The sequence below is a fragment of the Gopherus flavomarginatus genome, chromosome 19, assembly GCF_025201925.1.
Source record: "Gopherus flavomarginatus isolate rGopFla2 chromosome 19, rGopFla2.mat.asm, whole genome shotgun sequence".
NCBI lineage: Eukaryota > Metazoa > Chordata > Testudines > Testudinidae > Gopherus > Gopherus flavomarginatus.
This window is the reverse complement of record NC_066635.1, coordinates 1,633,260-1,655,603: the sequence shown is the minus strand read 5'-3', so window position 1 is coordinate 1,655,603 and position 22,344 is coordinate 1,633,260. Positions and strand designations below refer to the sequence as shown.

Sequence of the window (22,344 nt, the reverse complement as noted above, 5' to 3'; positions counted from 1 at the left end):
CTGCCAGCAGGTGGCCATGTGAGGCTGTTGGTTGCCAGGTGGCTCTTCAAGCCCAGCTTCAAGTGCCACTGATCCTTACATTACCTCCCACCCTCTATGGGTGCTTCCTGCTGGGCCAGATTTATCTGGGTGGTCTGCATGGAAGGCTGCCATGAGGTTTGGAGCTGGGATCCTAGGAGCAGAATCAGTGCTCAGGGCCATAGCGTTCCCAGTCAATTAGATACCTGAAAGAGCCATGTTTCATTTTAGAATCCAGTATTTTGTGGATCACATGTTCATTATGACCCTGGACCTGCACTGGTGGGGAGGCAGTTGTGTTTGATGCACAAAGGGTTGGGATGTACGGCATTAAAAGAGACATATGAAACACCAGATATCGGCTGCCTTGGTCTGGGTTCCTGGTGATAGGTGATGGAAAATGAAAGCCTTTGAAGAGTTGGGCCCATCACAGCTGTCTTTGACTGAGCACCTTTGCCCTATGCAGATTCTCTTAGTTTTTATGTTCTCTGTAAACCTGTATCAGGCACCTTCAAGGCAGTGGCACCATTCATCAAAGGCAGCCTTAGTTGATGGAAATTCCTTATTTAAAATCTAATGATTTTATTCTGCCAGAGTGAGTTTCTGGGAGTAATAGGCACAGGGGAGCAATTGCTGCTAGGGGCCCATATCTTTGTGAAAATGTTGACCCAATTGCTTCATTAGATATATCAGTCTCGAGGACAAAGGCCCACATGTGGTTGGAATGGATCAGGTTTGGAGCACTGGTGAAGGCCATCTTCAGTTAACTGAACATCTGTTGAGTCTCTGGAGACCAGGTGAAGGAGTTGTGTTTGCAGAGAAGCACTGTCAATGGGGCTATTTCAGTCTGAGAATCCAGGACTGAAAAAGTGCCTGTAAAAATTAGCAAACCCAGGAAGCGTTGCAGCTCCTTAATGTTCTGGGGGACTGCCCAGGACTGAACAACATTCACCTTTCCAGGATCCATTCGGAGGCCCTCAGGGGACAAGATGTAATCTAAGAACTCCATGGAGGGCTGATCGAAGGTGCACTTGATGCTGTGCGTATAGATCATGTCAGCAGATTCAATCCAGGACTGACTGGACATGTTGAATATACTAGTCGTGGCTCTCCGACAAAACAAATAGATCATCAAGGTAGACTAAGACACAGTGATCTAGGATGTCACAAAATCCCTTGTTCACAAAGTGCTGGAATGTTGCTGGAGCATTTGTAAGACCAAATGGCATTTGTAGCAGCCAGACCAGGTTCAAAAGGCTGTTTCCCACTCATCCCCTGCACAGATCCACACCAGTTTGTAGGCTCCTCGCAGACTGAGCTTGGTAAACATCTGGGATGATCATACACAGTCCTACAATTCCAGAATGAGTGGGAGAGGATACCGGTTTCTGATGGTTCACCTGGTTGAGGTTCCCAGTAATCTGTGCTCAAAAAGCACAGGGGCCCCAGCAGGGGAGGTAGAGGGATGGATAATCCCCTGAGCTAGGTTCTCCTGGACATAGGATCACAGGGTGGCCATCTCCAGCTCCGATATGGCATAGAGGTGGCCAAAAGGTATCTTGGCCCCAGGTTACAGCTCAGTTGGACAATCCCGGTCACAGTGTGGTGGTAGGACATCAGCGTTCTTCTCAAAAACATCTGCATAGTCACGGTGCTTAGCAGGAAGAGCAGGATTCAGCCTGGATGATGGAACACAGCTGGGCCACACCCTGGGCCTGAGGGCACCTCTGGAGGCACCTGGATTTGGCCTGGAGGAGTGTATCTTGAAGCCAGGACTCGTCTGTTGGTGCACTCAGGCAAACTTGCTGACTGAATTCAGAGCAGAAACTGATTTTCTGCTCATGCCAAAGGACATGCAGGTCAAGAGTGGGCAGCCATAAGATGCTGAGAATTATGGGGAAGTGGGGCGAGCAAATCATTCTGAACCATAGGATTTCTTCGTGGTTCTGGATAACAACTTTCAGGGGCACAGTTTCCAGTGTTACTGGGCCAGGACAGGTGTGATCCATCTATAGTCTCTATGAGGCTGGGGGCTGTTTTTTGCTGCAGTGGAATGCCCAAGGCTTGTGCCATATCGGCATCTATAAAAGTGACTGTGGCCTTGGAGTCCACAAGCGCCGCTGTGGGGAATTTGTTTGGGGCTTCCCTGGGATGTGCATGAAAACCTGGATTTGCAAGTATGGTGAGGGCTTGCTGTGCCTTGGATGTGGGCCCCAGGGCCCACCCATGCAGGCACACATCTCCGGGCCTGTGTTTGGTCATTACTGTCTTTTTCTGTGTGAGAGCCCACAGGGGACAGCTGGCAAGAGTATGGCTGGACTCTCCACAGTAGAAATACTTGGTGGTGTTCCCTCTTCTTTGGGGTCACATGATGATGAGCTGCACCAATTTGCTTGGTTTCTGGGATCAGCTTGGAGATGGGTACTCGGGACCATCAGCTAGGTGGCAACGCAGTCCCCTTCCTTTCTTCACTTCACTTATGCAATTTGTCAGTGCATATGGTGCATCCAGACAGGTCGGCATTTCCACGTGAGCTAGCTCATCTTTGGTCTTTTCACATGGCCCTCACCAGAATTCGTAGAGGTGGGCCACTTTGTTCCACTCTGTATTGGAGAGGAGCCACCTACAGTGGGTGGACGAGGAGGCAGGTGATCTCTGCCCTTGCTATAGTTTTTGCAGAGCTGCCTCAGCCAACCGAGCACAATGGGGTCATCAAAAATAGAGGGAAAGGCCTGGAGGAAAGTCTCCCAGTATGACAGTGTCAGGCTCTGTCGTTCTAGTAGAGGCAAAGCCCAATCCAGCACCTCCCTCGATGGGAGAGTAGTTATGAGTCCTACTGTGGCCTGGTCAGTGGAGTAGAAGTAGGGGTGGAGCAGATAACATTGGTTTAGGAACCTGCTGAAGTTTTGGCAGTCTCTGTTGAAGTGCTCTGGGAAGAGGAGTGTCAGTCTGGGGTCCAGGTGAACCACTGCACCACGTGCTTGGAGCGTAGTGTTCTCGTCCCAAGCCTGGGCAGCCTGCTCTCGCAGTAACTGGATGATCTGCACTTGCAGAGCCTGCTTCTCAGATGAGAGCTGCACCATTTGTGTTCGCAATGGAGGAAGTTCCTCTGGGGGGTTGTCAACCCATTCAGGAATGTCTAGTGCCTGTTGGGACATGCCGGGTGTGACAGGTTGGATCACAGAAACCCCATGGGGGCTGCCAACTGATGTGCCAAGACTACTTCTGCCCCTGCCTTCACTGCCAGCTTGGAACTCCAGCACCCTATCTTGGAGCAGACTAACGTGTCTGGCTCAACAACACAGACCCAGAGTCTGAACCACGTGCCCCAGAGCTGCAGACTTAACTGAAAGCAACTTACAGAAGTGTTCCTGTATTTAACACTCAGATGCTCTACTCCCAGTGGCGTCCAAACCCCAAATCCATTTTACACTGTATAAAGTTTTTACAGGGTAAAGCATAAATTGTTCACCCTCTATAACACTGATAGAGAGATATGCACAGCTGTTTGCTCCCCCAGGTATTAATACATACTCTGGGTTAATTAATAAGTAAAAGTGATTTTATTAAATAGAGAAAGTAGGATTTAAGTGGTTCCAAGTAATAACAGACAGAACAAAGTGAATTACCAAGTAAAATAAAATTAAACATGCAAATCTAAGCCTAATATAGTAATAAAACTGAATACAGATAAAACCTCACCGTCTGTGGTGTTCCAGTAAGCTTCCTTTTACAGACTAGACCCCTTCTAATCTGAGTCCAGGAATCACTCACACCCCCTGTAGTTACTGTCCTTTGTTCCAGTTTCTTTCAGGTATCCTTGGGGGTGGAGAGGCTATCTCTTGAGCCAGCTGAAGACAAAATGGAGGGGTCTCCCATGGGCTTAAATAGACTTTCTCTTGTGGGTGGAGACCCCCTCCTCTCTCCTATGCAAAGTCCAGCTCCAACATGGAGTTTTGGAGTCCTGTGGGCAAGTCACTTGTCCATGCATGACCCAGTCTTTCCAGGCAGCAGCCATTGTTTACATGCTACCCTGAACGTCCTCAGGTAGACTTCTTATGTGGATTGGAGCCTTCCAATATTGGGCACTTAATTTACACATTCCTTTCTCAAGAAGCTGACCAAATGCTTTACTAAGGCTACTTAGAAATCAAGCAGTTACCCAGCCGATATTCATGACTTCGAATACAACGATGACACATGCATACAAATAGGCTGAATAGATTCAGTAGATCACAACCTTTACATAGAAATGTTACATGGCATATGTAGCGTAAAACATATTCCAGTTATATCATATATACATTCACAAGCATATTTCCCTGAAGCCTTATGGGATACAACATCACACACAACGTCACACCGGGTAAGGGGTGTCCCGCTGCCTCCATGTCCCCACCAGCCTGACCTTCTCCATGGGTTATGTGGGGGTCCAGGCAAACTCTCAGGATCCAGAGCGGAGATAGGCATAACTAGTGGCAACAGCTTGGGAGCCAGGAACTGAAGCAAGGTGTCAGAGCCCGTATCCATGTCAAGAACAAGCTGAGGTCGAAGTCAGCAGTCAAGCCAAGGGTCAGGGACGGAGTCAGGAATCGGGCTGAGGGTCAATACCAGGTATCGGGGTCGTGCTGAGGTTATGACTAGTTACAAAAGTCATCCTATCTGGTAACACAAAAAATATCACATGGTCTACATAGCTAACCAGAGCTTTCCTTCATGCCCTGTGCTACCCAATTGTAGGCTCTGGGGTAGCAAGAGGAGGCTTTATTTGGCCACAGTACAGAGTGTGAACTGTGACGGTTTCCCTGGGGTGCAGCTTTGGGCTATGGGACCACTGTGCTCCCTTAACTCTCCCCAGGCTGGGTTGTCTCTCACAATGCTTTGCTAGTGACAAGCAGCAAACCCCTCCAGGTGCTGTGATCACTCAGCACAATAGCATGTGGAGCCCCACATCCAGCTAGATTGCATGAACGCTCCCAGAGCCACTCATCAATCACACAGAGAAAGGCACCAGAGCTCCCAGGACTGTACGTCAGGAATATGCCGTCTTGAGTAATGCAAATTTATTAATTGGTTCACCACTTCATCAATGGAAAGTGGACACCGGCCTTTGCAAAATCTGAGCAGATTTGCCACACACTTCATACAGACTCACTGGTAAAGATAAACAGTAAATCAAATGTACTGACTACAAAAGATAGATTTTAAGTGATAGGCAAAAGTCAGAGTTAGTTACCAAAAGAAAAAAAATTCTAAGCGCTCAGTCTAAACTCTCAACGCTATTAGACTGGGAAACAACTAGACTAAGCAGTTTTTCTCACCCCACTGGATATTGCAGTTCATAGTACACAGATTTCACCGGTGAAATCTGGGCCAGTTCCCTCAGTTGGAGGCTTCTGAGTGTCCTTGTTGCTTGCAGTGCATGTGGGTGAAGGAGAAAGTCCAAGCATGGGCCCCCCGGTGTTCTGTTTTATACTCTCAGTCCATGTGCTTGGGGAGCACATGTCCAGGCATGTCTGGGGGCATTGCTGAGTCCCCAGGCAAGGTTAAGCAATTCCCCTGGGGTGTCCTCATGCAGGTGAGTCATTGCATTGTAGCTCCCTTGCTGGACAGTGGCTGTTGATGGCTGTTTGACACCCGCCCGGGCGTTGGTTACTTTCCTTGCTGTTGCCTCTGGGGAGCTGATATCTGGCTGATTCCCCAACTTACAGCATGTTTCAGTGACAACCAGACAACACAATTCCCATAACTTTATATGCATTAATGATACACATCTATGGATAGAGAAATGACTTTCAGCAGATCGTAACCTTTCCCGATACCTTACAAGGCGTGTTTTCTATGTAATATTACAATTATATAAAAATGAGGCATACAGGGTACAGAATGTCACACCTCCCTCCCCCCCTTAGTTTACTACAAGAAGGTTAGTCCCTGACTAACTTGAAGGCAGTTTGTGTTATAGTTCTCTTGGCATCCAGCCATCAAGACCATGAGGCGGCGTGCCTCAGTTTCCCCCCATACACAGCAAACCAGGTTTGTTATGGTTTCTGTATTGTGATAAGCTTTAAATCTGTTTACCTGTATTAACTGAGAACTAGCATTACCACAAGTTTTAACATCAGTATCAAAATTCTTACCCCAAGATTTAACATTAATATCAGCATTTTTATCACGATGGGTGTTTACAAGCATCGTTATGATACCACGCCCTCTGTTCAGACAGTCTGGTTTGAGGTTGGTTTGTTCATCACCCACGGTGTCCTTTGACTCTCTCCAATGTAATCAGTCACTGGCTTTTCTTTCCCTCCAGTGTTCCCCTCTCCCTGGGTTCTTATTTTAATCATGTTTCTGGAATTTTGGTATCTCAGGGTCTGGCAAAATAGGTAGTTAGGGGAATCCTGTATACTGGCTGCCCTTTGGGGAGGGGTCTCCTAACCCCAGGACTGTATATATGCAGAAACCCAGCTCCCCTTCTGTGGTTACCCTGTGTTTCCTCCTCCCAGCACTGAGTCCTTCCCTGCCCCCTAGAGGGCTGTGATCTGTGCTCTCTGAGCTAGGTGTGTTTACCCTTTGATCAGATGCGCTTTTTCCCAGCAGCTTTTCCACAGCTGCTTTCTGTGTCCCACCTCTTTCTCTGTCAGTTGGGCCATTTGCATTCTCCAGCAATTTCCTGGTCTCAACTCCTCTGTTATCACAGGCCTTGGAGCTGCATCTTGATTTAAAGAGACAAAAGTATCAGAGGGGTAGCCGTGTTAGTCTGGATTTGTAAAAGCAGCAAAGAACCCTGTGGCACCTTATAGACTAACAGACGTTTTGGAGCATGAGCTTTCGTGGGTAAATACATGTACATGCATCTGACAAAGTGGGTATTCACCCACGAAAGCTCATGCTCCAAAACGTCTGTTAGTCTATAAGGTGCCACAGGATTCTTTGCTGCTTTTAAAGAGACACAGTTACTTTCAAGAAACTTATCAGAAATAGCATCCTGAAAAATTGGGACCTGTATTGGGCTACCGTCCATCATCCCTTTCACTGAACCTGAGAAGTCAGCTGTGTGACTGCTCCCCTCCAGTAGGTCAGGTACACAGTTCCTTCTCAAAGCCTGGGTCACAGGCTGATCAGATGCTGAATCATCCATTCGGTCCTGAGCATCCTCTCCCAAGTGACCAATGAGGAGATATTCCTGTACTCCCACTGTTCCTTCCCCAGTTTTCTCCTCTGGATTCCCCTCCAAGACACATTTCTCTGTGCTCCCTGAGAAGGGATCCATCCCTTGTTCAGCCGCAAAGCCCTGCCAGCTACCAACTGGGGCAATTTCCTTAATCCCTGACAACACCTCTCCTGCCCCTGCGCCTGAGGGCATGTTGCCTTCTGCTGGAAAGGAGCTAGGCTCAGCCCCTCCCATACTTGGCAGCACCCTGCTTCCCTGTGTTACAGAGTCACAGGAATCCTCAATCACCTCAGTGGTTTTTGAGATCCCCTCCCCCTTCTCTGGGCTTTCCTCTGAGACAGATTTCTCTATGCTCCCGTCTGGTTCAGCTGCAACTTGCTGGCAGCTATTCTCTCCCTGGCAGGCATCACACCCCCATCCCTTCCTGATGGGTGTTGCCTCCAACTGCAGTGCAGCAGCTGGTCTTGTTTTATGTAGCCCATAGGTGGTCCCAATTGTGAATTTTTGGAGTGTCGGGAATGGTTGGGGTTGGTGGTTTCTGGTTCTGCTTTTCTAGCAGGTCCAGTTGACGTTTTCTCTCTCTCTCTCTTTCCTCCCACTCTCATTCCTTCTCCTCCATGACCAGTTTCTTTAGTGCTAAGAGTCTCTGGTGTTCTCTCTCTTTTTCTGCAGCCTGCAGGCTAAAAAGCTCCAACTTTGCAAAGACTTCACTGCGTTCAGTCATTTCCCTGCTTTTCTGTCCGTACTTCCCTTTCCCAAAATAAACAAAGAGAAAATAAGCCAGTAGCCTCCTCCTGACTCTGCTTAGCCACCACACTTAAAATCTTTACACCAGTGTATGAAGTGCAAATCTTGCTCAGTACAACAGGCTGTGTATTTCATCCTGCTCCCCGGGGTGCAGGCTGGGACCGGGGGAGCACTATGCCTCCTGAACTCTCCCCAGCCTGGGCTGTCTCCCGCAGTGCTTTGCTAGTGACAAGCAGCAGGCCCCTCCAGGCGCTGTGATATGATTGTAGCTCACTGGGGCAGGGGCAGTCTCCATCTTCTGGGTTTGTATGGCGCCTAGCACAATGGGGTCTGGACAGAGCTGGGACGTTGGGCACGACCACACGTGAGATCATAAATAACAAAGTCCCTGGGGTGGGAGTTTGGTTAGTGTTCGGTGCTGGCCTTTCTCTGTGCCCGTGAAGTCAGTGGGAAAACTCCTCCTGACGTGAGTGAGAGCAGAACCAGGCCAGGGCTGAGCACGTCTGAAGATCCACCCCAAGGGGGTCACGATCTGTGACAAGTCAGAGCAACGCTCCACCAAAGGATGGATGTGAACCAGCACCAAGGTTCTCCCAATGGGGAGGGTCCAGTGCTCCATAGAGCCACAGCCTCTCCACTTCTGCTGGCGTCCCTGGGAGACAGGCCTGCTTGGTGTCAGCCGATGCCGAGCGCTCCACAGGCTCACTCCAGAGAGCTGTCGCTGCAGCACAGTGTCTCTACTCGTTCTCGAGGAGCAAGTGGCAAAACACCGCATGTGAAGAGACATGGGAGACATTTATCACCCAGAATGAGCCGTTCCAGCTGCCAGTTTAGTCTCTTACCTGGGGCGACACCCCACCCTCCCAGCGCTCTCCCGCTCCTCTACACATGCTGCCTTTTTGTCTGCAGTCTGCTGTTGGGTGGTGTTTGCTGCTGGGCAGAGGGCAAGCCCAGGGAATGGGCAGCACTGAAATGGCATGAGTTTAGGTGGGAGGGAAGCAGGGCACAGGCCATGCGGTAACCCTCTGCACCGGGGTTATCACTTGTCACTGAGCTCAGCCAGAGCAGTTGTCCCCAGGAGCTGTGCCTCATGTAACAAGAGTCACCATTGTTTTGTTCTAGACCCAGGAATCTCACTTTCTGTGAAATGGCCCCTTGCCCATGGGAAGTGTGGGACCGTCCCAATCTGGCCAGGTTTATACAAATTGAGTTTCCTCCCAGAGAAATGTATTGTGAAGTTTTGCACCCGAGTTTGGAATCCAGCAGTTCCTGGAGCAAGCGCTTGCGTGGTGAGCGCTGCCTGTCGAACAGTGAGTTGCTGCACAAATGGCAGGGTGGGCTCTAGTCCTAGCGCTTGCCCTTGCATTGGTCTTGGATTCTACTTGTCCTGGACCATCCCCATTCACCTGGACTTCTCTCAACAGCTGTTCTTGTCTGTTTACAAACTGATCGTCTGATGGCAAGTGTCAAGGTCCCCAAGCTGTGTGACAGTGTCTGGCTGATGGGTCCGGATGTCGGCTGTTAGGGGCTCATTCCTTCACCCTCTTACTTCCAAGGTCCTTCTCACATGAACAGAGCAACAATACCCGAAGTCCAAAGGCGCAAACAATTCGATGTTTATTGGGGTGAACTTCCAGCAAGCACAATTCCAGTTTCCTTCCTTAGTGTCCCCCTTCCCAGCTCTGACATCACAGAGCCTTGCCTGTGTCCCTGTTCCTATCCCCTGTTCCCATTTCCCCCTTTAGCAGAACATGATCCCAATTCCCCCATCCGCAGTCACTGTTCCCATTCCCCCCCGCAACCTCCTGATTGACTTCAGACTATATAGTAAAACCTGAGTTTTGCTTAGCTATTCCTTAACCAATCATTTTACTGAAATTTAACTAACCAATCCTAGCATATTGTAACATGGTTATTTAACCAATTATACCCCACCACCTTCATTGGTTTACACTCAACAAAATGAATGATACAGCAGACAGAAACAATCACAGAACCAGACAGAGACCATGCAAATAATCATACAAAACAATACAGAAGTGAGGATTTCACAACTACATCTATACAGACATAAGGGTTCTCCAGCTGTGTCTATTGATAAGTGAGTTCTTGCCAGACAGGATGCGATCAAACTAAGTTTCCTTTTACATCTTCTAGGCTCTTCCCTTTCTCTGGAGGTGATAGGAGTATCAGGACAGGATTGTATTCCTAATAGCCCAATAGCACCATATTTCAATGTGACTAGTTTGGAATGTGAGGATATGACCACACACTTCCCAGCTTATGGCTGCCTAACTACATCTTAGCTGAAGGCCTTAGCCTGTCACAGTAAGAGAAGGCCATTACACAGACAGTGATTTTGATTCTTTCTTTTCTACCTCTATAACTAGCTAAGTGATAAGAATACACCTACATTCTTAAAGTATAGGCCTTTGCAGACAGGCCTGAATATCTATATCCTAACATCGGCCAGTGGCTGAGAGAGGACACTGACCACTGACGGAGGGGAAGGGCCTTGCTAGGGTGCCTGACACACCAGAAGCACCGCAGATGCATGTACAGGAGAGAGGCTGCTGATGGGCCCATTCTGTCTGCAGAGTGGCAAGGGGAGGCCAGCCTGTCTTCCCCATGGGAGTATGCTCAGGGACTGTCAGCTATTCCTAGTGCCCAGAGACATGCAAGGGCCGGTGGGTTGTAGGGACACCTTGTGGGGCATCCTAACAATCCTGGATGCCCCACAAGGTGGCACTCATGCTCTTGTTGAATTTTCCTGAATGCTGGAGGAACAGGTCCCTGGGTCCCAGGGTGATGCTCTGTGGTCCAGCCACATGGCAAAGCCTTGGGTGGATTAAGTTGTACTGGGCCAGCACATTTCATGATGAGTCTTATTGTGGGGATTAAAAGGCTGATCCCTACATTAGACACAGCATGTGCATTAGGAAGAGCTGTCTCACTGAGCAGGGCCTGGGTGTGTCCTTTGTAAAGGCCAGAGCGCAGGGTCTATGGCTAGCTGCTGACTGACCCTGAGATAAATGGATGCAAAGCTAGTGACTAAGAGTGTCTGCCATGAAGCGGCCAGGCTGCACTTGCCAGCTGGACTGTTCCTGAGCACCGTGGTCTGAGGACGCGTTAGCATCCTCTCTGGGTAGATGGATGTGACCACAGAGCCTGTGTGCCTGGGCCTTCTAGGGTGGGGAATGTAACGTCCCCATACAGCCAAATGGGGTCAAGCAGTGGCCCCAGAGCCTGTCTGGCAGGCCCCTCAGCAGCAAGAGTGAAGCAGGACTCTGTCACCTGCAGCACTGGCAGCCGGTGGCACGGATGTAGCTCACTTGCGCTGGGGACAGAGCTTTCTCCGGGACCAGGCTGGGACTGTGGAACTCACTTCCACTGGGACCGAGAACCTCCAGAAATCTCTCCCCGTCCTGCTCCAAGTTGAGGTTCACTGCTTCAGCCTGCCATCCCCAATTGAAATCCAGCACTGCACAGCAGCAGGAGCGGGCCCGGGGCCAGTCAGGTCATGAATGCCTCTCTGGAAGACACTCAGATACCAAGGTGATAGGCCCAGTGGCAGGCCCTCTTGTGTGTGCCGTTTGCTGGGGCTTGACTTCTCGGGAAGAAGCCCCAGCACGCACAGACCCAGTGTGCATATTTGCAGGTCACCACAGGTGACAGGAGAGGGAGGAGGCGCTGGGGCCCTACCAGTGGGCTCCCCCATCTCCAAGACCTGACGCTTTGAGTGGCAAAGAGATGTTGAGTGTGGGCCCCACCCGGGGGGAATTAGGAACTTTGGCCTGTTCTGTCACTCCCCTCCCCTGGCTCTGGGCTCTGTGGTAAATCCATCCCTCTGTGCATTTTGATTTTCTCTGATCTGCCATTTCTCCAGCAAGATCCTGCTGTGGGCCTGCCCCTTGTGATGGGAAGTCACCTGTGCACCATGACCATTGCGGGGGGCAGGGGTTCTGCGGAGGGGAGCAGACCCTGCTCATTTCCCCTTCAGGCTGGAGAGCGAGTGAGCACGTGGGCTGCCCTGTCCCTGGTGCTCCCCAGAAGGAGACAGGCCCGGCAGTGCATGACCATGGGCAGCACAGACACCAGAGCAACTCTGAGGAGCCTTCCCAGCCGCAGCCTGAGTCTGTCTTGTCCACTGTCTGTGGGGTCGTGTTCCCTAGTGCAGGTTGGGGGTGACACACCGACCTGTCAGCATGGTGCTGCTCTGCCTTCGCGTCCCCTTCCGCCGGTGCAAACATGGACACGAGGCACAGGGCACGGGAGCCTCAGGCCCAGTCCAGTTCCCCTGGTGCTGGTACCACTGGTGCACTGTCTCACAGGGACTGGACGGTGTGGCACGTGGGGCACAGTCTCCGGTGGTTCCACCGCCCTTGTGCCATCACTCTGAATGCCTCCTGCCCAGCTGGCCTGGCCTCTCCAGCACACTGAGGGCCGTACTAACTACTCATGTTTCTTCCTCTCTTGCCTCCTAGCAAACTGACGCGGGAAAGCGGGACCGATTTCCCCATCCCAGCTATCCCAGCAGTGCCAGATTCTGAGACGGAGAAACTCATTCGGGAGAAGGACAAAGAGGTGAGTGCCAGGGCTGGGGCCTGTGTCTCCTGCCAGGGGCTGCACCAGAGCCACTCCCGCATGTGGGAGGCCTGGCTAGAACTGAGAGCTGCACTCTCTCCCACCCCCTGCATGCAGTTGTGCTGGGCTCTGGTCCCCTCGCTCTCTATGGCAGCACAGGCAGCCTGCAGCAGGGCCTGACACACTCCCCGCTTTGCGTATTTCCACATCTATCCCACTGGAAGAGCTAACAGAGTCCAGCTCCATCCACAGTGCAAAGCTGTCCAGTGCCCTTTGTCCCCCTGCAGCCACTACCGCCTCCCTGGGTCTCCCTCTCGCAGAACTGGGCTTTGGGTTCTTTTCCTCCACAGGAATTAGCTGCACCCTTTGAAGGTCGAGTTTGCTCTGTCCATGGTGCTAACTGGCCCATTTCCCTGCCCTTGCTGGCCCTGACACACCCTGAGGCTGATGTCGTCTCCACACTCCCGGGACCAGTTCAGGACTGAAGATATGAGCTAAAGCCAGACCTGGCCTGGACCCCTTCCGCCTCACTAGCCCCTCCTTCCTCGCTGCATTGCTCTCATTATCTCCTGCCGCTGGAGTTCCCAGGAGAAACCCCTTTCTCTGTATTCCCATGGCTTTGCCTGGAGGACTAGTCTTCTGTGCTGGAACTCCCACTGGCTGGCACGAGGAAGCTCAGCGGTGTGTCCCAGCTGGCACTGCCATGGGGAAGCTCACAGCACTGCAGTCCCAGTCTCTGAAGCAGAGTGCTGAGTGCCCAGCAAAGGGCTGCGGGGAGCTGGCCCTCACATGTGTTTCTCACGTTTCAGTTGCAGAGGATGCAGGAGATGCTGCAGAAGATCCAGAGACAGATGAACGACTCCCACTAGCCACCACATTCCCCTCCAGCTCCCGCCCCACTCAGACCAGAAATGTTTACATCAAACCCCAGCCATCAAAGCCAGCTCTGCTACTCGGTACCAACGATGCACCTAGCACCTTAAGCTGATGCGATACGCCTTATTATGGACCCTCGCTGAGCTTTCCTCAGTGACCTACAGGAAATAAAGGCTGACCTGCACCGGAGCTTCTGAAGCCACCCTCCCCTGGCTTAGACTCAGCCTGTTTCCTTGGCAAGGCTCCTGCAAACCCAGCCTGGTTCTCCTGCAGCGCTTCCCCATGGTCTGACTGAGTCAGGCCCAGCCACTGGGCTGCTTCCCTCGCGTTGAATGTGTGCAGCCTCTCTCATCCAGAGCTGCCTGTCTGTGTGCAGAGCCGTGTGTCTGTCTGCAGAGCCCCCGCTCTCTGCACCGAGCCGGGTTTCACGCATTTTCCCCTCAAGGCTTCTGCCCAGCTGGGCCCCACAGCAGGCCTCGTGCTGCAGGCGCAGGCCTGGGACGTGGCTCATTGGTGCAGCGCAGTGGCCATGGCCGTGTGCCCAGTGTGTTCGCCAGCTGTGTCAGGAGCCAGTGAAGTCAGCGTTTCTGGAGCAAAACTCTCGGTCCCCAAGGCAGCTCATAGAATCTCAGGGTTGGAAGGGGCCTCGGGAGGTATCTAGTCCAACCCCCTGCTCAAAGGGGGACTAATCCCTGGACAGATTTTTGTCCCACATCCCTAACTGTCCCCCCAAGGGTTGAGCTCCCAACCCTGGGTTTAGCAGGCCAGTGCTCAAATCACTGAGCTATCCCTCTGCAGGGTGCTCCACACTGCTCCCGACAAAGCATGAGCTGCTGCCCCAGCGCCCTGCCCAGGCAGAGCAGTTGTACAGCAGGGGTCGGCAACCTATGGCACGCATGCCAAAGATGGCACGTGAGCCAATTTTTAATGGCACGCTGCTGCCTGCCAGAGTCCTGGCAGGCAGCAGCGTGCCATTAAAAATCCTGCCCTGCCCAGCCCGGCCCTGCCCGCTCTTCTCTGCCCTCTGCCCCCCCCGCCCTCCCCCGTGGGGGCAGGGGGCAGAAGCTTGGTCCTGCCAGCTCCCCTGCCTCTTCCAGTGGTGTGCTGGGTTCCTGCCCCTCTCCGGCTCTCCGTCCCTCCCTCCCTCCCTGCTGGCCGATCAGCCGATGGCCTTTGCGAGGGAGGGGGTCGGGAAGGAGCAGAGTCAGTGTGCTTGCTGCTCCCGGCGGAGGCAGAGAAGAAATGGGAGAGGGCCTTGGGAAGGGGGGGTGGAATAGGGGCATATCCCCTCCAGCCCCCTGCCCTGACCTCCCCTCATACACGCTCTACCCTGAGCCCTGACCCCACCCCCGCACACACCCAGCCCTCTGCCCTGAGACCCACAGCCCTGCACACATCCCAGGCCCGTGCCCTGAGCCCTGAACCCCCCTCATACACACCCAGCTATCTGCTTGACTCCTTCACCCCCCCATGACCCCAGCCCTGCCTCTGGCACCCCCACATATACCCAGCCCCCCAGCCCCTGCCCTGACACCTGCACCCCCCTCACATGCCCCCAGCCCTCTGTCCTGACTCTTGCACCCCCCCACATACCCAGCCCCCCAAACCCCATGCACCCCCCACATCCTGACTCTTGCACTCCCCACATCCCCATCCTCACCCTGAGCACCAAATGGGAGCTCCTGCACCCCAACACACACATTCCCACCTGCACCCCTTGCACCAAATGGGAGCTACCCAGGTAAGTGCCCCACACCCAAACCTCTTTCCCCAACCCTAAGCCCCCTCCCTCATTCTAGCTCCTGGCCAAACCCTTCACCCCCAGCCCTGGCTCAGTGCACTCTCACCCTCAGCTCAGTGCAGAGAGGAAGAGAATGGGCCAGAACCAGGGAGAAGGTAGATACCCACTGTATGTGGGCAGCGCCGGGACCCCAGACCGGCAGCGGGCTGAGCGGGTCCGGCAGCCGGGGTCCCGCCTGGCAGGAGCTGGCGGATGGAACCCCTGAGCAGCAGGGAGCTGAGCTGCTCAGTCCACTGCCACTCTGGGGTCCCCAGCCGCTGGCCCCGCACAGCCCACTGCCGGCCTAGGTGACCAGAACCCCAGACCAGCAGCGGGCTGAGCGGGCCGGCGGCGTAAGATCAACATTTTAATTTAATTTTAAATGAAGCTTCTTAAACATTTTGAAAACCTTGTTTATTTTACATTACAACACTAGTTTAGTTATATAATATAAAGACTTATAGAGAGAGACCTTCTAAAAAACATTAACATGTATCACCCGCACGCAAAAACCTTAAATTAGAGTGAATAAATGAAGACTTGGCACACCCCTTCTGAAAGGTTGCCGACCCTGGTGTACAGGATGTCAATACAGCAAGCAAAGAGGGGGTTGTAGCAGAGGTTTCATGCCCCTGTTAGCATCAGTCTAACTAGCATGAGTAATGATGGCAGCACAGGCTTTGACATGGGCTTGCCACCCAAGTAAAGCCCTCCCGGGACGCTGGGTCCATACTCCAGTTAGCTTCACTTCTCATTACCCACCCTCGCGAGAGTAAAACTAGTGTGGGTCTGGGTCCCCAAACCACAGTCACAGCTTGCTGGGTGCCTGTACCCTCTGTGAGCCCCCTCCCCCAGCCACCAGCTGAGAGCCACTCTCAGGGACCCACTCAGGGCGGGTGGGCCACGTTCTGTTCTCTCCTACATGTGCTATGCTAGTGAGGCCAGTGGGCTCCACGCGTGGCACTCAGAGAAGAGTGTGGCCCAGTGGCACCTGTGGGAGAGGAGCAGAGATGATAGAAACAGTCCCAGTGGTAAATATGCTCAGGAACTCACCTTCCTCAAGGGACTGGATGTCAGGATCCTCCAGTGCCCCCCATCTGCTCTACTAATCCGGGTGTGGCCAGGCAGCATCTCCCACACGAGCCACTCCCCCAGCAGGGCAGTGAGAGACACACTTGGCCTAGCAATGGGAGCAGCACTGTGTGTGCTGCACTGCTCACACATACGCTGCAGGGCCCTGGCCTGGCACAGGTGCCTATGCACACATACAGCAGGCACGAGGTCCCCCCTCCTGACGTGCACACAGACACTGCAGGGCCCCATCTCTCTCCTGTGAGCTGGGTGATGGGGGTAGGAAGACAGCATTTCATTGTGAGTTGTACATGGCAGTGCACAAGGAGATCCCTGACGCTAGGCCCTCCCAGAAATCCCCTGGCCACGCAATTTGCCGTTCTGTGCCCTGTTTCAGCCAATGTGCTTGCCTTGTTGGGAGAGGTTCGAAGAGCCTCGATTGGCCACACTGGAGGCTAAGGCCCCATTTCCAGTCTCCCATCCCTCAGGGTGCTGCACACCAGTCCAGGGACACAGCAGCTGACAGCTCCCTGTAACCCTCCCTTGCTGATCGCAGACTCCGCCTTGCAAGGAGCGTGACTGTAGCAAACTGGTGGGTGAGGCCACAGACTCACAATGTCCATAGTGGATTTCTCAGCATCACTGCAAAGAACAGGAACCAAGAAGACCTGGATGAGCTCACCCTCCCAGCCAGCTCTGGCAACAAGGTGGGGCCTGGAGACTGGCCAAACCATTTCAAAGACAGAAGCAGCTTTCATCTATCCGCACCCACACCTCCACTCTCAGTGTCTTCTGCATTGTCTCACGAAGTCTCCTACTAAATATCACTCACAAACACAATGGAAAACCAGATTAAAGACCTGCCTCAATGGTCCTCATAGAGCTTCTGCCCCATACAACTAATTTCTTGGGATGTGCCCGGAGAGCATTCCTCATTCAGACGGTTGGTATTTCTATCATTCTGGGACACCGCGGATGGAGAAACCAGTTTGAATAAAATAGACTGACTTGAACCTTTGCCCAAAACGTGAACCAAACCTTTCGAGGGATTTCCATGCTTGCCTGTCTGCCTGCATTCTGCCGCGAAACACAGGTGTTGAACAATGGAGAGGAGTGTTGTCCTGACAGCAGCTCCAGCCCAGCAAAGCTAAGAAAACTAGAAATCTCCTGAGGAAGCTGGTTCTTGTGAGTCATCCAGCCCAACTTTGCAGACTCATTAGGTTCAAGATAGTTTGGATAAATTCTGAGAAGCTTCTGCCCTTTGGGGTGTGTCACTTCAGGGCACAGTCCAGGTCCTTGAGGTGTTCCCATCACTTTCTCTGCATCCTGCCTCTGTCAGATGGTGACCAGTGCCATCTGGAGAAAGATGGGTGATTCTTGTGGGTGTCCCTGTGTCACGTCAATCTCCATGTGAAGCCCCTGCACCAGCTGCTGTCTCTGGTTCAGCATCCCTTTAGCAAAGAGTTCAGGGTCCTCCCTTGGAAGAGACCTCAGGAGGTCATCTAGTCCAATCCCTTGCTCAGAGCAGAACCAAACCTTCTAAATCATCCCAGCCAGGGCTTTGTCAAGCTAGGCCTTAAAAACCTCTAAGAATGGAGATTCCACCACTTCCCTAGGTAACCCATCCAAGTGCTTTGCCAACTTCCTAGTGAAATCATTTTTCCTAATATCCAACCTAGAGCTCCCCCACTGCAACTTGAAACCATTGTTCCTTGTTCTGTCATCTGCCACCACTGAGAACAGTCTAGATCCATCCTCTTTGGAAATCCCCTCCGGGTAGCTGAAGGCTGCTATCAAATCCCTCCTCACTCTTCTGCAGACTAAATGAGCCTAGTTCCTTCAGCCTCTCCTTGTAAGTCATGTGCCCCAGCCCCCTCATCATTTTCGTTGCCCTCTGCTGGACTCTCTCCAATTTGCCACATCCCTTCTGTAGTGGGGGGCCCAAAACTGGATGCAATTCTCCAGATGTGGCCTCACCTGGGGAATTCTTCAGATTCTTATGTCTGGTGCTCAGGTACTATGGCAATCAGCTCATTTGAAATGCCGGTGTATTAATTAGCTCTCACTTCATGGAGACATCTTTAGCTGTCTGAGATTTAAAGCTCCATCAAAAATGTCCATTGAAACAAACGTTCAGTGACCAATGGGGAAGGCTTTCCTGAACTTCTTCTCAAGCACTGTGTGATTTCTGAGCAGCTTGGCTCAGACCGGCATTTTCAGCAACAAAGTTCCACCCACGTGAGCATCAGTCCTAAGCAGCTGTCCTATACAACTGACGATAGCAATTCCCATGCTACCCACAGTATCATTACCCCAGTGAGAGAGTTCTGCCAGAGCAACCCCAGCTAGAGGCAGTCCTGGGTTTGAACAATCAGACTCCAGGTGGCAAAAGAGTCCTTTTCTGGTTTTGTAGCTCACAGGTTGAGCCCACTGAGGTCATTGCATCTGCCCCAGCACAGCTGACCTCACTTAGCTCCTCCCTCTCAGCAGAGGAGCCAGTGAGGAACATAGAAAATGCGGATGCACCAACCAGATGCTGTGCAGTGCAAGCCCATTCCTTCCCCGTACAGACCAGCTGAGAGCTCTGAATAACACGCTGCGAGTCCGGCAGCTTTAGAAGTCACCTCTATGCTGTCTCCTACAAGGGGCGTTTGTATGAAAGCAGGCTCATTGGTGTTTATTCCCCAGACGTAGTGAGAACCCTCTGTGTGACATCATGATCGTCTCCATAGCAACCACTGTGATGTCACACACAGAAGAATCTGGGGAACAAGAAGCAACCCATGGATGTCTAAGCCCCAGTGGTCCTGTTTGTATGTAAAGGTCCTAATAAACAAGGGCAAGAACCTTCTCCCCAATATGATGGCTACATGTCTGCTTCTTAGCAGGTTGCCACACCAAGTTGAGGTTCTTTCAAGGCATCATTCATGGGAGGTCAGGACAGTTTCCTAGGCCTAACTGGGCTTCATTCCCCTTAGTGCCACCATTAGGAAATGGCTGAGTTCTGCTGGGAAGTCCGAGTAGGTGGCCTGCTTTCCTCAAACAGCCATGTCCCTGCTCCCGGTCTCGGTGCCACTGACACTCGCAGCTTGTGTGCTAGACTTCCTCCTGTGCAGGGCAGGATGCAACAGAGAAGCTTCCTGCCACTGGTGTGTGTATTTGTGCAGATAAGCTCACCACCCACCCAGATCCCATCCTTCCCATGCTGGGTGGTCAGAATCCGAGCTCAGGTCTGACTGCTGGGCTACTCCCTTCTCTTCTGCCTTTTGCGAATTTGCTTTTCACTCAGTGACGTGTATTTGTCTTCAAATTCTGGCTGCTTTTGCACATTCTGGTTCAACACCATTTTCCACTCCCCCATCACAGGCTACATCAAAGCTGTGGGCACTTGCCAGTCAGCCTCCTGGCCACAGCATTTCTGAGACGCGAATGACACTCTGTCTCTCCAGATGTGCTGGACAGAGTTGCAATAGGAGGAAAGGAAGCTGTTTCTTTCCCTTGTAAGCTCAGCTCAAACAGTCTCCCTGCCGCCCTTCGCTGTAGTCAGTATAGGTCAAAGCAGCTTTTTCTAGGACGTCTCCTGTGCTTGGCTAGAGGTCTGTAGGTCAGTCCACACTCTGAGGGGACAGGTCTGGCTAGTCTGATAGAAGCAGGGCATTGTGGGAAAACTGTATCACATCATGAGTGATTTGCATTCCTGAGAAGGCCAAAAAGCGTGAGGGACCATGCAGCTGTCCAGGGCAGGAGAGCCCCACTAGATGGATTAGTGCTTTCCATTTCCTTTTTTATCTAGCTATTTTCTTACAGAAATACCTATCTTTGCATGATTGTCAGAGAGGCATTTATTAAAGTATATAAAGTATATAAAGAATATAGGTTTATAAAATCGTATCGCTTCAGTGGAAATATTTGTATCCTTCCACAAAGTTCTCAATAAATATGGCTGATGTGAATTACCTCTTGTAACAGGAACCTGGCATGAGTGTGTGTATGTTTGTAATCATGGAGGGGGGGGGAGTGCACAAGGTGTGTTTGTGCTAAGGTGTGTGCCAATGAGAAGAATCCCATGTTAAACATTACTACCTGGCTCTAGGTTTTGGCATGACAGAATGCAGGCCTTGGGCTGGGCAGCCAGTTTATAACAAACAGCTCAGTGGGTGGATTTGGCCCATACTTTGGTTCCAGAAGACTGGGTTCTGATCCTTGGCTCATGGTGACTAGTGCCTGACTCCTTGACTAGCCCCAGTGACACCAGCAGGGCCAGGCCTGGGGCTCAGACTGGCCCAAACTGTTCACAAACATTGATTTTTCCTAATTTTTTTTATTTTAATTGTTCGATGAATACTTTATCCAAATGAATTCCAGCCTCTGGGGCATTTGGGAACCATGGCTGAGACTTTCTATATAGCCGCAGGGATTTAGACACCCAAATCCCATTAAAACGAATGGGAGTCAGGCAGTTCTGTGGCCATCATGGATCTTCCCTTGTTGTTAACCCCATTGTGTGACCAGTCCCCTCCGATCAGGCCTTTTGGGAGGAGAAATGGCCAATTAGGGAGAATGGCCCCACATGAGGGGCTCAGGCTGGAGATGCAACCCCTGACTGGGTGATGGAGCTGGTGCAGGCTGGGCTAGGTAAAGCCAGGAAGCTGGTTCCAGAACTGGCTGCAGGGAGGAAGGCTGCAGCCATCCTCTTGTGCATTAGGGAGGGAAGGAGGGAAGCTAGGAAAAGAGCAGGACCCCTGGGGGCCTGGCCCTGGGGGAAGGGCGGACTTGGGAAGCCTGTGGGAGGCAGGTAGGAAGCAGCCCAGGGAGAAAGCAGCACAGTTGGGGACCAAGCAGACCTTGGCTGCATCTTGTAGGGTCCCTGGACCCAGAGTAGCGGGTGAGCCCAGGTCCCCTATCAGCCACTGGCGGAGTGGCACTGCCTGGACAGCGGGTCCAGTGAGATCTGTACCCCAGAGGGGACACCCCGTAGTGACCTGGCCAGAGGGCTGAGTCATCAAGAAAAAGCTGCAGCTCCTGGCGCGGGAGAGGGGCCACAGTGAGGGGAGACCACAAGGGGATGTGTCGGATCTGGAAGCAAGGTGTTCCCCAGAGCAGCCAGGAGGAGGCACCACCTGCGGTGAGTGAGAATCCCTGACAGGCCCTCAGCAAGGGTGTGAGCTGTGCATGGAGCTAGGACCCGCAAGGGGGGGGAACTTACACTACATAGTGTCCCCCCGAGCCACCAGAAACAGGCCTTGCTAGAGACACGGCGCTGGGACCCTGCCGGCACCGCTGCAGCCCTAGGGCAGTTCCAGCTGCCTCACTGCTTTCAGAATAACAGCTTGGGCTGGGCTCATGCATGGGCCTGGCTACAAAGGCGACTGGGCCAGAGGTCTTCCCGGTGCCCACTGGGCAGGGCTGGCTCACGACACAGCCTGGCTACTGTGTTTTACTCAGTGAGCGCCCAGGTCCTGTGCCCATGGAGCTGCGCTGGGCTGGCACATAGCTGCCTAAGGCAGGTGCTGATGCACTTCACACCCCCACCAATCCCTGCAGGCACCTTCACTCCCCAGGAGCCAAGTTCTTGCAGTAAAAGTTCCCGAGTGTCTCCATTTCTGCCTCTGGACTTGTGCTCTGCTTCCTCCCTCTAGGGGTCTGGACACTTGTCACCCAGCTAAGCCCCAGAGTGAAGCACACTTGGGGGGAGGAGAGGTGCTTGCCTGCTGGGCCTGATCTGGTGGTCATGCTGAGAGTCATTGGAGCAGGGTCTTCACTCTCCCCCCAGGCTGCAGCGTCGTGCTCCTGTGCTCCTTCCCACCCCACCTTTCGTTATTTAGCCAACTTGGAGCAGTCCCCTTCTCATCAGGCAGGAGGGACTGGACCCAGGGCCCACTCGCAGGCTGGGTGAGTTCACTAAGCACTGGGCCAAGTCTTACAAGGAAGGGTGTCTTGCTCTGCCCTCCTGCCAGCTTGTTGCTAGAGGCACCCACCTTCTGGAGCTGTTTCTCGGGGCAGCTTCTCCCATTGGCTAGCTTAGACAGCTTCCCACCTAGCATGCTCCCTTTCTCAGGAGCCCATCTCACCCCGGGCAGTGTACAGGGAACCT

At 52.5% G+C, this 22,344-nt stretch overlaps 1 protein-coding gene across 3 annotated transcripts in view; it reads left to right on the top strand.

The window, feature by feature from the left end:
- SEPTIN4 (septin 4) overlaps positions 1 to 13,773 on the top strand; it is a 73,406-nt gene extending 59,633 nt beyond the window's left edge. For 2 of the 3 annotated variants that reach the window (XM_050929211.1, XM_050929214.1), the window contains 2 exons: positions 12,424 to 12,523; positions 13,333 to 13,773. In XM_050929211.1, the coding sequence (XP_050785168.1) occupies positions 12,424 to 12,523; positions 13,333 to 13,392 (160 nt within the window). In that variant the 3' untranslated portion in view covers positions 13,393 to 13,773. Of the gene's footprint in view, positions 1 to 12,423; positions 12,524 to 13,332 lie in introns of those variants that run through there. The other variant, XM_050929213.1, reaches the window with a different exon arrangement.
- The last annotated feature ends 8,571 nt before the right edge of the window (positions 13,774 to 22,344 follow it).